Source organism: Thunnus thynnus, chromosome 19 (genome assembly GCF_963924715.1).
Source record: "Thunnus thynnus chromosome 19, fThuThy2.1, whole genome shotgun sequence".
NCBI lineage: Eukaryota > Metazoa > Chordata > Actinopteri > Scombriformes > Scombridae > Thunnus > Thunnus thynnus.
This window is the reverse complement of record NC_089535.1, coordinates 28,314,695-28,333,006: the sequence shown is the minus strand read 5'-3', so window position 1 is coordinate 28,333,006 and position 18,312 is coordinate 28,314,695. Positions and strand designations below refer to the sequence as shown.

The 18,312-nt window shown below is 39.9% G+C and overlaps 1 protein-coding gene across 1 annotated transcript in view; it reads right to left on the bottom strand.

Moving 5' to 3' along the window:
* LOC137171332 (rapamycin-insensitive companion of mTOR-like) overlaps positions 1–18,312 on the bottom strand; it is a 47,127-nt gene that overhangs the window by 4,603 nt on the left and 24,212 nt on the right. Inside the window, exons 25-38 of the mRNA XM_067575294.1 lie at positions 18,146–18,222; positions 17,988–18,066; positions 17,790–17,899; positions 16,200–16,287; positions 14,487–14,579; positions 14,272–14,378; positions 10,738–10,973; positions 9,688–10,654; positions 8,546–8,723; positions 8,347–8,431; positions 7,525–7,719; positions 6,712–6,870; positions 6,486–6,609; positions 6,262–6,400 (exon numbers count right to left, since the gene is read on the bottom strand). Of these exons, the coding sequence (XP_067431395.1) occupies positions 6,262–6,400; positions 6,486–6,609; positions 6,712–6,870; positions 7,525–7,719; positions 8,347–8,431; positions 8,546–8,723; positions 9,688–10,654; positions 10,738–10,973; positions 14,272–14,378; positions 14,487–14,579; positions 16,200–16,287; positions 17,790–17,899; positions 17,988–18,066; positions 18,146–18,222 (2,637 nt within the window). The remainder of the gene's footprint in view (positions 1–6,261; positions 6,401–6,485; positions 6,610–6,711; positions 6,871–7,524; positions 7,720–8,346; positions 8,432–8,545; positions 8,724–9,687; positions 10,655–10,737; positions 10,974–14,271; positions 14,379–14,486; positions 14,580–16,199; positions 16,288–17,789; positions 17,900–17,987; positions 18,067–18,145; positions 18,223–18,312) is intronic.

The window sequence follows — 18,312 nt, the reverse complement described above, 5'->3', positions numbered from 1 at the left end:
GGAAGACACACCACCACCACCCCATGGGAGGGGGGTGTGAGGGAGATTTTTTTTTTTAAAAAAATTTGTATATATATATATATAAATAATAACTGAATAATAAATCAAATCACTTGGTCTTCCCTGCATTTGTGGATTTTGCGTGACACATGATGATGTAAGAGTGGTAAATTAGAGGCACAGATGCAGATACAGATTTACAGATACAAATCACTCAACTGTTCAGCCAGAGATAAACTCATGCATTTTTTTGTGCATTTTGTTTTACAAGTTGCATAACTTGACATTTGTTTATGAATAGTAATGAGACTATTTTAATCCCTTAATTTCATTTTAAAACTCAGCATGCACATACTGTGAAGGAATTTTCATATATATGATACATGAATACTCCTTCAACCAAGCAAGCAGAGAAGAGCAGACGGCGGTCCTCTCCATGGTTAAGCGGACCTTTCTTCGTGGCTGTTGCCATGAGAACCTTGGTGCTAAAGTAAACAATCTTATGGCAAGGTTTAGTTATGTTTTGTCTAGAGCCAAGGCTGTTTTAACTAAGCATTGCTTAGAGCTCTCCCTCCAACTTTGGGGTAAAATTCACTTCAGTGTCCAATCTGTGCACTTAAGACTGTATCCCAATGTCTCCTTGGTTGCCAATAAATCTTTTTGCTTCAAGACATCCACATCTCCTGGTGCCTCTGAATTGGCAAACTCAAGATTTCTACAACAAACTGGCATCACGAAACAGGATTTCAGTCTGGTTGGAGGCACAACACTGGGTAAAGTAAAAAGGATTTAATGTTTTCATTACCTTTTCACTCACCCTGTGCTCCACCTGATAATTTACATTTTATGCAATTTGGCTGTGTATATCTGATATCTCAATAATCAGATTTCGATGAACAGATTTCAGTGTCTGCAGACAAGGAAAGAAATCATGCGAGTTGAAAAATTGTCTTGTCTGAAATTAAATTGAAAGCTGATGTCAGTGGTCAGCAGGTAAATTTGAGGTTCCCCATTGGGGAATTGAGGGTTTTTTCTGGGACAACTTGAGGTTGTGGCCCGGCACAGATTAGTCCATCAGTGAGGTTATACCCTCTGGGAGACGTTCTGAGTAAGATGGATAAAGGCTTATTTTGGTGTAATCAAAATGTGTGGTGCGTCTGTGTCCATTGGGAAAGGGAGGCTCTGAAATTGCTTCTGGCTTTTAAGTCTAGGCACCAATAAATTGTGTACACGGGTTCATTTATTATAGATAAATAAATGGATGGATAATATCAAATCGCTGCCAATGACAAAAATAAAGCACACTAGAGAGAGCGGAGACTTTGGATGCAGAAACAAGATTTAAAACAATCTAGCCGATCCAAGATCACTCCTGTAATATAAATATCCAGCTTAGGTGAGGTCACTTCCTCTTCCCTCTCACTCACTCTCACTCTCACTCTCTCTCTCTCTCTCTCTATCTCTCTCTCTCTCTGGCTGGTTGGGATGTTGGTAAGCAGAAATGTAAGCCCAATGTTCTCAACAGATTCTTTCTTAAGTCCTCAAGAGTCAGTGGTGAGTTATGTCTGTTATGTTAGTATTGTATTAGTACTGTCACTAAACAGCTCCCCACTAGCATAGCAGTTGGCATGACCTGCTGGTGCTGCTCCCAACTTGTTGCGTATTATTCTTCTTGGTTTTTGCCCGTGGTCCTTGGAATGCCAGGTTGTTTTAGATAAGTGGCTTCAGTTGCCTCCATGATTAAGAAATCTTCTCCCATTGTACCAGGTCGGGACTATGTGGTGCATGTTCCTCATTCGGTATTGAAATTTTGCAGGGTTTTTCGTGTTTTTACAATTAACATTTGAAATGATAGAGGCACTGCAAAGGGCAGGGTAATAGAAAATGTAAACCAGACTTTGGGGTTTCATTTGAATTCTTTAGCATGCCCTGCTACTCAGCATATGACGGCAATTTGTCATTCAGGATAGGAGAGGATCATTCCTTCCAGTTCCCACATATCTTTAAATGCTCACCTCCTTAAAATCAAGCCACACTCCATCCGTTGATTGAGGCAGAAAGTAAGCATGATTGCCTTGTTGTTGTTATTGAGACGAGCGCGTCTGCAAGACGAGATTTGTTGTAGACACCAATACCTATTTCTGATCTGATTCTCTACACTGACGGTTCAGCATGTAGACCATCTGATAGCAAATACCTTGCTGGCTGTGCCATAGAGAATGACTGGGTAGTGACAGAAGCTCAAGCGTAACCTAATGGCATCTCAGTATGAGCAGCCAAACTGTATGCACTTAAAAGAGTGCGTATTCTAGCCAAAGATAAAGTTGCAATCCTGTGATCCTATGACATGTGGAAATACAGTGGCTGATTCTGCAGCCAAACAAGCTGCTATTTTCTCTTCCTCCATGGTATGTTGTGTACATTGAGGTGTGTTTCTTTCCTCTGTCCATCCTCTATGTGCTGGTACATATTGCTCATGGGCCCACACGTAGGAAAATATTGTAAAGAGATCTTTGTCTTGTTCCTCTTCATCAGAGGGGTATTGCAAAATTGCCACAGCAATCTGGGTCTGTTTCTGGGATCCTTACTCATACTGTCCTTCATTCACCTTCTACACAAGTGAATCTGTGCGCAGCTGGTGAGGGTTCAAAATCGCCCAAGATCCAGAGGTCTACCTTCCCCGAGGACAGCTCATACTTGACTCCCGGGGTGAGAAGTGACTGCTTGGGGGGTTGTGGGGGAAGACGGTGTCATACGGCATTCCCATCAGAAGATACAATATTGAAGACCACAAAAGATACTGTAGGGTAAAGATAAATATAAACAAAGATAATTTGTAATAAACAAATGGATAAATGAAATAATGAATAACATCAATGACTGTCATGTCTAGGAGAGTCTCAGAATGACTGCAGAATAATAACAATTGACAAGTCTGATATAATGTGATGTACAAATAGCATCCTCATAAAGTACTAATGGGGAGTACCTTTGACAGCCCACAAAACCACCTGCTTTGGACTGATGAATACCTGGCAGAGTATGTTCGCTAACTGACTTACTGAACTAATACTAACAGAAACGGAAGAAAGTTGATGATTTGATGATTTTTGATGAGGTTGGTGATATTGTATTAATCAACTCTCTGGACAAAGTGTTTCTGTCTCCTAGGTGGAAAAGGAGCATTTCAGGTGTTGCTGACAACAGCATCAGCAGCAAAGGTCAGAGAGTCACTTGGGTCCATGCCAGCCACTGCAAGCAGGTGTGAGAACCAGAAGAGGGATTTCCACAAATCACAACAAACCGTAGCTGAGTAAAGTTGGGTAGTTTCTTCTGGCCAAGCCTCTGACTAGGTGAGACTCCACTGTTTCCCTAATAATCAGGGAATCTGCTGAAACGGTCACACTCATGAGTGAGTGGGGTTGTTCCCAGACTACACAAAAGAAAAAGAGGACCGACAATCACAGAAGTACTTAGCAGTAAACCAGTGGTTTGAGAGTCCAGGGCATAGTAGACATGTTTGCTGACCCTGGGATCCCACCAACACTGAAAACATAACAGCTGATGGGGTCATTACCACTGACTCTCCAAAGAACTGTGTTTGAATTCCTCATGGAGCTTGTGTCTGAACAATTCTTGTATAGATGTACAGGGGAGAATTGAAAGCACTGTACATACTAACTGACCCTTACTTGTCACATATTGAAACTGCTCACCAAGATAGGACAGGAGTCACAATAATAAGCTATATGTTTGAATATACAGGTCAGGCATCCATAAACTTAGTCAATCATAGATGTGAACAACTAGGTTTATACATGACTGACAACCCTGAACCCTCAACCCTGAGAAGGTGGGAAATAATTGAAGTTAGAGTAGGACTCATCACTGTCTGGACAAATCACCCGCAGTTGAGTGACAGAATAGAGAAATCACCCTCACATGGTATCCACACATTTTAAATTTACAAAAATCAAGCTAACACTTGATTGAAAATGGTAAGACTAGGTAGAGCTGTGTTGAGATGTAGCCCCAGAGCTACACTATATGTAGTCTTCATGATTACCACGTTAATTGTGCCGACAATGTTGTGGTTCTTAGAATAGGAGGAAAGGCAGAAAATAGTACGCACCTGAAAAGAATCACTACTGCTATTCAGGCCACTCAGCAGATAGTAAGCACTGGTGATAATGATTTGGAATTGATGTATGATAACCTTTGAGGGTTTGAAGATTGGGTTCCACCGGGTAATATCTTTCATGAAATTTTGAAGATGTTGAAGAAAAAAACCCTAATAGACAGATGGTGATTCATAAGTGCCTTATGTATGTGAACTAAGGTAAACATCATGTACTGCAGAACTGAATTTTGCCGTGTGTGTTTTCTTTTGGTTTAATGATTTATTCTTAAATTAATCTTACAGTTAAGTTTCTTTGCTGATGCAATAATCATTTATGAATCATTATGTTTTACTAGACTGCAAGTACTCCTAGGAATGCATATTGTTTATTTTTTGGTCTTTACTATATATTCAATTCAATTTCGCATTTGAATATATTTTCAATTCATATGCATAGTACTATGTACTCACATGGATGTACATAACTTTCATTGAACATTGATTGATATTTTTTGTTTATTAGTACGTATTTCAGATGATCACTACATGCTCCAAACACTAGAATTACTGTAATCATTAAGTACTTTTGGATCTAATATGCTACCTAATTGTTCATTTTTCCATATGGTTATTTTGATTGATCATTCATCACCACATATTTGATTTATGTCAATTATTTTAGCCTTAATTGGCTATTCTCAGAGTCAGGTAAAATGTGTGAATAGATGTTTAATTTTGTTTCTGTGGTGGTTTCTATGGTTTTCTTAAGACTCATTTTCCTCTGTGTTAACATGTCTAAGGGTTAGATATTTGAGATTTACTATATTACACTACACTGTAGTCATCGTATTAGTACTTTACATCCATCACATGAATCTTACATTACATTATTAATTCTTGTTATATAATCTGTTCATATTTATCTTTGTATATTTTGAAGGTTATTATGGTAGGTAATTAGTGGTGATCTTTTGATCAAAAAGGGGGGAACTGTGAAGGAATTTTCTTATATATCATACATAAATACTCCTTAAACCAAGCAGGCAGAGAGGAGCAGACAGCTGTCCTCTCCCTGGTCAAGCTGACCTATCTTCATGGCCGTAGCCATGGGAACCCCGTCACTATAGTAAACAATCTTATGGCAAGGTTTAGTTATGTTTTGTCTAGAGCCAAGGCTGTCTGGTAAACAAATCCTTATCAGAAGTTTTAACTAACTGTTGCTCAGGGCTCTCCTTTAGACTTTGGGGTAGCATTCTCCTCAGTGTCCACTCTGTGCACTTGACTGTATCCCAAGTGTATCCCCTTGGTTGCCAATAAATCTTTTTGCTTCAAGACATCCAAATCTCCTGGTGTTTCTGAATTAGCAAGCTCAAGATTTCTACAACACACACTAAGTTAAAGCAAAAAGTCTGTGGAGTCAAACTGTGGACTTCTGTAAGGAATCATTTCAAATGTTCAACTTTTAACTTTTTGGTTAGAAACCAAATAATTGGACAATAGGAACTTAATGAGTAATGTTTGGGCTCCTGTAAATGGTTGTGTGTGTGTTTGTGTTTGATGTGTGCGCATGTGTATTAAGGCTGATGAAAGTTTTGGCAGACCATCCATGATAAACCATTTCTGGTACATATTTGAGAAGAGGGCAGTTAATATTTCTTTTTTGCTCCTTTTCGATCATGGAATGTGTATTATGTTGTTACAGATTACAGTCTATGTTTTGTTTAAAACTGGTTGTGAAAGTGTACAGTGAAGTGATTGAGAAAATAATGAATCAATGAATGACGAATACAGCAGGCTGTCACAGAAAATATGAGTGATTTTTTGTCAACAATTTCAGTTTTTTTGTTGCTTAATTACTTTCTCTCCACCTTTTGCAACTCATCATATGTATATTCAAATTCATTTTCAGTAAACGCATTTTGAAAATGTTGTTACACCATCACCTTATCTCTGGCTGAACAGTTGAGTGCTTTTGTGACATTAACAGTGGTGGATCACTGATAAGCAGTATTTTTTGGTTATTTCTTTGATAGCAGCTAGTGGAGAGTTGACAAAAAAAAAACTCTGCTCAGATTTCTAATAATTGTGATCTTGATTAGCCAATAAAATCTATACAAAGTATAAAGTCCTTTTATGCTTACTGGTATAAAGGGCACATCTTGGAAGAGCTCCTGAATGAAGCGACGTGAGGGCAGGCGGAACATGCAGTGAGCCAGCAAGTACGATACCTCTGAATATAGACAGATGTCATCAAACGCGTGGGGGAACTTCTCCTTGATCCTGCCAAGAAAACAAGTTCGACCACCAAATCAGAAACTGTGGCAGAGCAGGGAAACTACGTGTGTAGAGACAGCTGGAGCCTTACGTTAACAGGCTGGTTTCATGGTTTTTGGTTCCCACGGAGGAGCTGAGATTGATCACCAGACGAAGCACTTCCTTCCTCAGGAGGACCCTGCCAGCTGGAGCATCCTCTGGGATGGACTTAACACCTGCCCAGGTAGAATAAACTGAATGAAGCAATGATCTGAAACAACTTTTTGCTTAATATCACATATTCAAATATGGATGGTAAAACTCTGTCAAGCACCTACCCAAAACAAATTCTGTGCTGCGACCACTACCCCCAGATCCCTGGGACACAGAGTCGCTACATCCAGACACCCCTGACAGCTTGGCTTGGACCATGACGTCTGGATGGTTTGCTGGAGGCGGACTGCACCACTCTGAGAATGGGGTCACCTCTGTAAGATCTGAAGAAGAGGGGGGGAAAAAAGAGCTTCACTATAGAACTAACACTAAAGGCCTTTTCATATGGTGTGATTTTCATCTGTCTGAGACAAAAGTTGACAATCATGAGAGAAACGTGGTAAAATCTTTGGTCATCAATCCAAAATGGTGCTCCTAGATCTCACTGTTAGACTTGTCCAGAGTGACTTAAGACAGCATGAGGCAAAATTCTGACAGTGCCAGAAATTTAAGACCAAATTGTCACAATGACTGCTGCTACAATCAACACCTACAAACAAACCAATCAGAATGCGACATGAAATGACACAGAATATGTTGGACAGCGTGACATTTCGTAAGTACAGTTTTTTAAAGACCAGGAGGAAAAACTTGTTCTCCTTAATACGTCAATGGCACACAAAAAACGAAACGAAAAAAAAATTTGTGATTTTCAAAACATCAGAGCTGCAGATGGATGATGCGAACTGATGATGTGCCTCTGGTCTCATACTTCTTTCTATTTACATCCAAGCACTACGATTCACTACACATTGATCTCACAATCTAACAGCCTCAAATTGAGATTGTGCGGTCAGACGCAGAGGCAGCTCACTAAAATAAATGAAGCCGTGAACAGCTTTACATTGTGTTTAATTTTTCCAGAAACAGGATCCCACCTGGGTTGCTGTTTTGAGAGCTGAGGCCAGACACAGAAAGTCCAGCACAGTACAGGCAGTTGTCATCGTTGTGTTCTCGGAGACCTGTCTCCTCTGAGCCCAGGATCTGCTGCTGTTCTGCCCGGCTTACCGCCATCACTTCAGTGATATTGAGCTGAGAGCGAAACCTTGCCGGCCGACATCCACCGCTGGGGCCTGAGGATGCACACAGCAGACATCATATACTCATATACTGTAGGTGTGGGCTGAAAATGTCTGATTTACATCAAAAATTTAATCATGTCTAAGTTTCTTAACAAAGTTTCTGGTGGCTGCAAGCTTAGCTTTAGTACACTTCAATGTCCTGCTTTGCTTGTCATCCAGCTGTAATGCAAAATCCAACTGCAGAAGTCACATACGCACTCAGCGTAGTGCTGGGTGGCGGTGGCCACGTGCTAAAGCTTCCCGTATATTTGATTTGACTGTTTTGTGTGATGTAGTAACGAGTTCATGAGCCATGAATTTCAAAATTTCAAATAGCTTATAAAGAGCGAGGAGATAGAAATGAGTATTTTATTTTATAAATGAGTATTTTATTTTATAAATTCCAAAGCAATTTTTTCTTGTTTTCCACAATACCAGCTCTTTAAAAATGTTAAGGCAGCTGGGAATTGGATCAAGAAAAACTGACATGTTAAAATGTCAAACTTTATAAAACATAAAGCATAAAACAAAATTTAAAAAGGGTTGAGTTGTTGCTGGGATCGCCAAACATGTTGTGATCTAACTGTAAATATGACCATGCTGTATGTAGATAGCGTCCTGTTTCTACAATTTTCTCACCATCAGTGTTTCCAGAGAAGAATTTAGCAGAGCGGTCCTCAGAGGGCGGGCTCATCCTCTTTTGGAAATATGGTGTTTCTTGAATCTGAAGGAGTCCAAGAACAAAATCACACTCCTACTCAGTTCAGGTTTCTAGAAAATCTCAGAGGTCTTTTGTGTTTTGTTAGCAAAATTCATTCCCATGGATTATTAGTATTACCTGGAACATGTTGTTGATATTAACAGGCAAGGCAAGGCCTATGTAGTCATCAGAGGAGCAATAGGTGGCAGTGGACACTATGGAGCGTACAGAAGAGGAGCGCTGGAGTGTGCTTTGGTTGATTGGGCTCAACAAGTCTTCCTTATCCAGAGATGCAAAGCTCAGAGCTTTCAGGAATCTGGAGAGAGAGGAACCCCAGGACACAGGTGGATAAAGTATGGTTTTCAGTCCTCTAGCCCACGCCTTATTTTGCCAGCTTGTTTTACATTATCACCTACATACAGTGGAGGTTTTACGCTTCCTCAGATATGATCCAAACTTGTCAATTAAGTGTACTAAAAACGTCCATCAAATTAATTACTCCTATTTTCTTGAGAGAAGTTTAAGTTTTTTATGCAACATATTGCTAAATACATAATCACAAGATTTTGTGAAGATAATTTGTGTGTGCTCACTTTATAGCACTTTTAACAAAAAGAGTGAACTTACAAGTTATTAAAACACCATCATCTGTTTTTATGCATCTACATGGCTGGCCACATTATATTAGTGTGTTAAGAGTTTATGCAGTTGTTAGATAGAGCTGTGTGTCTGTGCAAAGTAAGCATCTTAAAATTGCAGTTGTAAACACTGTAAATCTGTTAAGATGTGTTAAATTGTTCATTCTTTGCTTGTGAACCACATGGCAGTAATAGCTGGACGTTATTGGCTGGCAATTTTCTATATTTTTGTCAGCAATGCTCAGTGGCACCCTCCTTACACAGAACTACTCTCCAGAGACTGAAAATGTGATCACTGTTCTAAGTCTTTGGAACTGTTTCTAAACAAACTAATGAGACCAAACTCTTCATGATGAAGGAACATGTCACCCAGTGCAGCGGTGTGACTCACTGATGTGTTTTTAACAGTTTTTGGACAACAATGGAGCTCTACAGCACAGAGGAATAAGATATATCAGACTTTGGATACACACACAATACAGCATAAATAGATCAGTTCATGGTTGACTGGCTTTGATTTGGCTCTACACATGAGATTTGTTGACAATAAGAAAAATATAGAAAACCAGCCTCATCCTTATGAGGAGTATTTACAGATAATATAATAATATAATAATAAAAAATTTCTAACATCACAGGTACCTTCGTGAAGGGAGTCTGGAGTCCAGACTGCCTGTATTCATGGTGATGGCATCAGTGAAGAGTATGTCTTTGGCCGGGGAGCCAAGGGCCTCGCTGTGGGACAGAGATGTCCGGATGCGTTGGTATTGCAGCCTCCTCAGAGTGGCGTAGCCCAGAGCGTCGCGAGGACTTGTGCAGCCATTATGGGAGCTGGAGTACTTCAGCATGGTGTATCCCAATGCATCTCTGGAGCTGGAGTACATGAGGCTGTAGTCAGCTAAGCTGCTCAGGGTGGTTGCTGATGGAGACTTGAGAGACTGGGCTCGGCGGGGCAAAGTGTGAGAGGAGCCAGGACGTACAAGTGAGGTTGAGCAGGACTTGGGAATTGAGAGTGGCGTGGAGCAGGGTCGGGGTGTCACTGAGTGCATGCTCTGGATGGTTTGGGTGCTTATCACAGTGTTGAGGCTGACACAGTCAGTGTCCATGGTGGAGGGCAGGGTCTCCCTGGAGGGGCTGGAGCTCATGGAGCTGATGCCGCTGGTGGTGGTGTCTGTGTTAAAGCTGTGGCTACGGCTTTTAAATTGGGCTCCACTGCCTCCTTGAGGCCCATCTTCAGCCAAACGCCCATAGCTGCTCTGCTCCGGGTGGTTCTCAACTGTCTGGACCACTGACCCATCCATATCTCCCTTCCCAATGCTAGGGGTGCTCCCATGATTCTCTCCAAATGAGTAGCTGGCAGGTTCTGCATTAGAAAGCCCCTGTTTTCCACTCAGCCCTCCTGACTGGCCTTGGCTGCTGCTTTTAGGGAAAGGGGTTGTGCTGGGCTTCTTTCCAGGGAGAGACAGAGAGTGGAGAAGGCGGTTGCGGAAGCGGCTGGAGGCCAACATGGTGAAAGTGCTTCGGTCCTTCATCAGCTTGGGGCACATGTACAAAGACTCCTCTGACAAGTCACAGCCTTCTAGCCTGTCATCATCTAGCATATACAAACCTGCAAATAACACAGCAGCTTCTTTCAACAAAGTTATCAAAGCAATCAAATCATTCTTTGACTTTATTGGGATTTGGGCTTACTGGGTTGTACTGAGTCACTCTCTCTGTTGTGTCTGGAGCTGATGGACTCGGTAAGGCTGAGGGTACTGGGGACAGAGGACAGCAGGTTGTAGGGTTTGGGCTGCGGCTCCACCTCCTCAGGTACCACAGGCCACCATGTGCTATGGCTATGCCTTACAGCATCCCAGCCCTGCTGCTTCAATGTGTCGCAACCCTGCCTCGTCTTACTGATGAGGCCCAGCACATACAGACACGCCCTGCACAGAACCCAGAGACACCTTCTAAAAAACAGCCAGATGACTTATAATGATGGCTACCATTAGGTTTGAAGGACTTTCCTTGATTTTAAAATCATGATTTCCCAGGATAATATCAGTGTTCACAGGATTTCTCAAGGTACATAAAATTTCTGATGTTTTCTTTCAAATTGAAATAGTTTATGGACCCTATTTTCCAACCAGCAGAACAACCAGCAGAAGCAGCACTGACAGTTTGGTAAACTTGATTAACTTGACAAACTCACTTTACCCTTCTGTGTGGTGTTTTGGTGCCACAGAGTGCACAGTGCTCAGGTGGAAGGTTTATTCAAATGAGGCAGTGCAAAGCAAGTTTTTGGTTGAAATTGGGCCTAAGATAAGGAGGATTTGGAAAAATCAGGATCCAGTGTTTATTTTTATTTCGGGTTTTTATTTCGGCATACAGAGTTGATCCAGTTCTTAGAACTATTTCTAAAATATACAAGGGCCTTCATGAGTTCTGTGGGGCGAACACATCTTATATAGAAGAAAAGTGGAAAAGGGAAGGGAACTTTGTAATGTCATTGGAGGAATGGGAAAACCTAAACGATAAGCAGTGGAAATCAACCTTATCACTGTCTTGGAGAGAGTTTGGATGGAAAAAAGTGGTCAGATCTTTTATAATACCAGCACTTAAACAGTCTAATGTGAGGCAGCCAGCATGCTGGAGAGCCTGTGGCACTCAGAGAGCAAATCATTATTGTGTTTTGGGAATGCCCTGGGATTTCCAACTTCTGGATGATAATCGGAGATAGCATGGAAAAGGTTTTAAAAATCTGAAATGAATTTTGTTTTCAGGTGTTGGCAAGATGCAATCAGATCTTCTTGGTTTCTTTAAATTGTATGTCGTTTATGCAGGTTGCTAGTAAAAAAAAAAAAAGCCATCACCAAAAAATGGTTAATTCAAGGACTGCCCACATTATCACACTGGTTTGCATGACATTTTTGTGATGGAGAAATAGACATTTGCTTAAGACAAACATATATGATAAATGTTTGGAAAGGATGGAGTTTGACCACTTAGATCAGATTTTCTGTAAAAAGGCATCAGTTGTACTATAACCCCCCTAGTTCTGTACAATCAATTATAAGTTACCATAATTGACTATAATGAGTCTAATAAGTTGGATAAATGATCTGTACGACACAAGGACAAAGTATAGACTCTTGATCTCTTAGTCTCTTCTTCTTTTCTTTTCCTTTTCTTATTGCATCTTGTTTGAGTCATCTCTTTTATCAATGATTGTTGTATATCCAAAAAATTCTGCATGATACCTTGTGTTTGTTGGTTTTCTGTTTCTAGATAAAAGAAAATATCAAAATCTGTGGCAACATTACTCCGCTGGTGATTTTATCTATGTGAGCAAACAATACTTTCTGCAAATGCACAACAATAACAGATTAACGCTTAAAATATAAACAATTTCAATTAAACATTTCCCACCCTGTAGAGACATTTAAATCAGCTTTTTTTAATGTGGTTAAAGCAGGAACATAAATAAAATCAGTCTGCATTGATCTATGAATGAATGTGGGTGATTCTTACAGTATCTGCTGTCCACAGCTCCATTATACTGCTTGAAAAGCTTCTCCTTCAGTTCATTTAATCCCTGTAGCATCTGAAGGCAGCAGGACAGATATGTTGATATATCTGCAGCCTCTGATTTGAGAAGTGTCTATCTATTAATCACCACGCCTTTTTGCACTTTATGTTGCTGCACATACTTTAACATAAATAGCGGGAGATGCCCACACAGTCCGTGTGGCCACGACCTATAACTACTACTCTTTTTAAAAATGACACTATTTTCAAGGTGGAAAAAACACAATGCCAATCATCTGATCTCCTGCTAAAAATAAAAAAGTCCTCACAACTCTGGCGGAGCCCAGGTCTCATCCTGAGGACAAGGATTTCACTGTTTAAACTTGGAATCTGTGTGTAATGGATAACCTGTATGGTGTTTAGAAGAACACTTAGCATTAATTAGACAATCATTCACACTATTGTTCTTCAAAGTTTTATTCATTATTCTTCTGTATGGTTTTCGATCACTAACTACTTCTGCATACTTTCAGCGATTCAGCAATTTATATATTTTTTTACAGTATTAAAATGTATAATGGAAAGTCTGTGGGAGGAATGTTTGAAGGGTGATATCTCAAAAACTAAAAGTGCTTTAGTATTCATACTTTATGGACAGCTGGCTCATGTGGAAATGCTTAACAGATTAAAACATAACACCACCATGTCGTCAGTCAGAGTGTTCTTTGGATGATGCCGATTAGACTGATATACGCTACGCCCATTTGCGCCTGGAAAAATTTCCATCATTTTGAATATTTTTGCTTCTGTTGAAACATATTTCATCTGATCCATATTTAGATGACCCTGAACAAAAATTATGTTTGTTTTTGGGTATCACATTCCATTTGTCTGTAATTGGTAACCAAAATTTTGAAGGCGTGGTCTGATGCACTTAATGGGCTATAACTCTTCTATGCTACATTTGATTGCAACCGAATTTGGGAATGTTGTACATACAGCCACACTGCACAAGTGTGTGACATTTAGTGCAATTCTACTCACAGAGGGCACTACTGTAATGTTATAACATGATATTTTCACAATTCTGTTGTCTTAAATAAAATTAAACTTGTTACACAAGTTCTCCATGAGAATGTGAACGGCATATTGAAGCATGGCACCAATATCCCCACTTATTTATTACTTTACCTTATTTATATTTACTTACCTTACTTATTAACTGCCATATCTCTTAAATGTAATATTCCATGGTTACCAAATTCAGCAAAGTTGTACAGATGGGGATGCTGAACAAGTCTGTAGCATTTTCAGGAATGGTTTGCGATTTATTTCAGCTGTCAGCATTCACACACAATTTCCGCAGGAAATGCATTTTCTAGTTATCTTTTGTTCTCTCTGAAATAAGGACCAATGTCTGTGCTGATGTTATATGTGGAAGGAGCTTATATACATTTTATAGCTATATATTGTATTTCATCAAGGAGCACCTTTTTGGCTATTCTAATTTAATGGGACATTTGTTTGGGCAGTGTTGGCAATGCTAGAGTCTAAATGCTATTTCAGCACACAGCTGGTCTGCAAGCTGCCAGCAGGTACCAGCAGCTGAAAAGTTGATCCAGTTATATTACCATAATAGCAGCAATTCCCAGTATTTATCCCTATTTCACACTGTGAGCAGAGCTGAAACAAAGTGAAGCAGGTTAGAAGCCCTACCCTCTGATGGACAGAACCTCACAGTGGTGGGCCAGAGCCACAATGTCAGGGATCACCGCCTCCTCCAACAGCAGGTTCAGACCCCAGTTTGATGAGCCTATGTTTCCCTGGTAGAGAAGGCAACTTGTGAGCATCAACTATGATTTCCTTTTCTTAAAATTGCATATTTTTAAAGAAATCAAATATGCAAAAATAGAGGAAGTGCAATTGCTGACCAAAGCCCAAAGCGCTGCTTTCAGCTGTTTGATGCCCTCCCATTTGTCCAGGACTGGAGATCGAACACTGTAGCTCAAATCAGGAACCACATTCTACAGGAGGTAGAGGAAAGAACATGAACATAGAACACCATATGAAAGTAACCAGGAAGAGAAAGGAAAAATTCACCACGGTGAAAATAATGATTTCTTAAAACTATGTCCCCTATGTAGTAGAAATGTGCAAGGCTGTATATTCCTCATACCGCTCTTAAGGGGGAATCCTACAACAACCAGAATGCATTGTGCACGTCTCGTCCAATCAGACTGACTCTACTGACGGTGTGTTCACGGCCAGCTTAGCACCAAAGACAAAGTTAGTGAGTGTTTTATCTCCTTACTGGGGCTTATTATCATTTAAAAAAGGTTTTTCCTCATCGAGTCTGGATATATTGAAACAGTGTGCAAGCAAACACTGATTCTTTTACCTATTTTAGACGACGATGAGCCGGACCAGATTCTGGTCAAAGCTGAATGTAGCCACCCGCTAGTTACAGAAAACACACAGTCGCTGTTGTTCCATTCTGTATTCAGAGTTGGCAAAGTCTGATATAATATTCTGTCAGAAAACAAAGTCAGGTTTACCAAAGCACTGCGATGTTTGATGCAGTGTGGAGTTTTCTGTTCTCATTCTCTCTGTCGATCAGCACTGGTCGAAGCTGCAAACCTCTATTTCAGCTGCAGCTGTACCGTAGCTCCGGTGGTAGCTTTCTCCTCGATGCTCTATTTTGTCTGATTACACAGAGCGATATTCGGCCTCATAAGTTGTAATAGTTGCACCACGTCTCTGCTCCGACATTATATTGTAAAGCTAACAGACAAACTTAGCAGGTGAAGACAGGCTGCAGCCGTAGCATCACTTTGCTTCCTCTTCCAGACTCTGTTGTGTCTGATTCAACAGCATGATAGTCGGCCTTGTATCATGAAACTTGTTTTCTCCCAAATATATTGATATCTTAAAGTATTTAGTAGTATGATATTTTAGCGTCTGCTTTTCCCTAGTGCTAGTGTAACATGGTAGATGGCTTGTTTTGGGAGACCCATATTTTACCATCTTTGAAGTCACCACTACAGAAAATGTGGAAATGTAGTTCATAGTCTAAGGCAGATCTCCAAAGTTCACCAGATGACGTCAGATGTCAGATGCAAACAAACAAGAGTCACAAAGAAGTAAGAGTTTGTCTAAGACTTTGTATTGTATAAGAACACCAGAATCTTCTTCCATGAGATCCAATGATTGTGTCATTTCTAAATCTTGCATGATTAGCAAGTCTGGGAAAGTACTGCATTTCATGTTACAGCCAAGATTTAGCTTACAACATCAGGGCTCATTCATGCTCAGCAACCAGCAACCAGAAGTGCCTCTTCTGCAAACAAACTCCCAACACTGCTTTCATAGCAGTGGTGTATGAAAAAGGAAAAGGTTTGGACACCACATTGCTGGTGAGGAATTTACTGAAATGTGTGAAGGCAACACATACATTTCATCCAGTGACGCAATTAAATGTTTTTTTAGAAGCCCATTACTGCTGCAAGCCTGAATGAATGACTGTCAGCTGGTGAGTCATATGCCTTCTGTTTTTATGATTCCACTGTAAGGCACACAGCTATTAATTGTATTTCCCAAAATGTCAAACAGTGTGTAGCTGAGGTGCAACAAACAGATGTACTTACCTGGGCTTCAAGAAGCTGGCAGCCAGTCTTATCATGAACCAGTTGGCTATACAAGTGCACAGGAAGGTAAACATTTGGCCTCTGTAACCTGCGTACCACACAGAAGCACAGACGTTACAATAATGACTTGTTTTTAACTTCAGCTGAAAATTAATTCCTGCAAAAAACACCATTTTATATATAAGCTTAAAAAATATGATTGTCCTGTCCTTTCTTCCTTTGAAATATATATTTTTTAATATTTTAAATTACATCATTATTTGCAAATTTTATATTATTTGTACAATTGTGCATTACATGTACAGTTTATACTATGAACATTTGCACATTCCCCGGTCAATATTTTGGAAATTCCATTCTCCATTGAACATTTTTGTTTTATATTATCTATGATTACTTGACTTATGTTGTCCACAACACCAAGGCTTGTATGTGCAAACCTATTTGGCAATAAACCAAATGTGGGATAAATGTGGATCTTTGTGATTGAAGTTAGAGCAGCATTATGTCTCTTGTTTTTCATTCTGTGTTTATTGGTGACTTACTGATCTCAGTATTCATTGGTAGTGTTTTTAATTGCCAGGACTTTGTAATGTTTTTGCCTGGAGGGAATGGTGGGGAGGGTTGGTGTGGGTGAGGCTATGGGAATAATATGATATGGTTTGGGTGGTGCTATGTATTCTATTTATTTATTTATTTTCATAACTCCTTGTTTTCTGTCTGAAAGTATTATGTAGCTGAAGTACTACACACTATTGGTAGGAGGTATTGTAGTCATTTTAGAAAAGGCAAGAAATAAAAAGGCTGAGGAAGCCTTTTGGATGAAAGGTGAAACGTCTTCAAGAATCGACAACAGGTCCAGTCACTCTTGACTCAACGCTTTTGGATATGATTTTTTTTTTTGGATCATTCTACTGTGGTACCCACATTCCTCACTACATCAGACACATTATTAAAATTACAATAATCTCCCACCAAATCTTGATATCTGTAACTACGAGTATAGCACCTACATAACTGAAGTTTTAATCTAATCGAATGTCAGCATACTCTGTGATACCAAGCTTGAAACACATTTCAGTATCTGCTGCACCACATCTATTTTTTATGTTCATTGCTTTTGTTTTATTTCTGCTGATAGAAATATCTTCTTACATTTATGGAATACCACATGTTTTTATTTAGAGTAAATGTCCAATGAGGAATTTTATTATTCCATGGCTCAGATCAGAAAGAGAAAAAAATAAAATTTAAAAAATACCACTTGGTAATAATTTGGACCTATTTATACATATATAATTTGTCAATGTGTAAAAAAAATCATAATGGGAAGGTGTTTTTTTTCTATACCTACATCTTGTTTTTGTAGCTGACATAAAGGAGAAACCTGTTTCACAAAGGTGTGTGATTGGGGAGGACAGTAAAGTCTTCACCACATGCTGATACACAGGGGATGCTCAGCTTAAATGCACCGTCAGAAATTAAATGATTATATACTGTTTATAAATGCCAAACAAGGGGGCCTTAAAGTTAAGTGTTACCGGTTTATGTTTTAAAGCCCAATATGAAATACAGTAAACAGTGAGTGACCTTTGGTTGCTGCGGCGTACATAGTTGTCTCCATTAACAGGCTTGCGGTATGTGGTGAGGGCCTCATTGAGCTGCTCCTCTATCATGTCCACATACTTCAGGTTATACTCCTGCAGGGCCACACATAACATGGCACAGCCATTTAAGTTTTTGTTAATGTCAGAAAAGAGTGATGGATATATGCTGGTTGAAATGTACCTTCTGCCATTTCTCCATCTGTTTAGTGATATATCCTCTGTCGTTGAGATAGGAGAACCCCTTTGGGATAGATAAAAACCTGGTGACAACAGAGACAAAAGTGAGAGCTGTTTTGTCTGAACAATGATGTCATAGCCAGAGAGTGGTAGATATTTTACCTTAGCAGCAGTAGCACACCCTTGTCCCCCAGGTGTGTGAGAGCGGGTTTCATCTCTATCAGTGCATGAAGGTTGGTCTGAACAATAACGCATGGGGGAGGGGGATCTGATTAAGAGCCTGTTTTCTGAAACTCACCGGTCATGCTTCATGCAGATTGTGTGGTTTG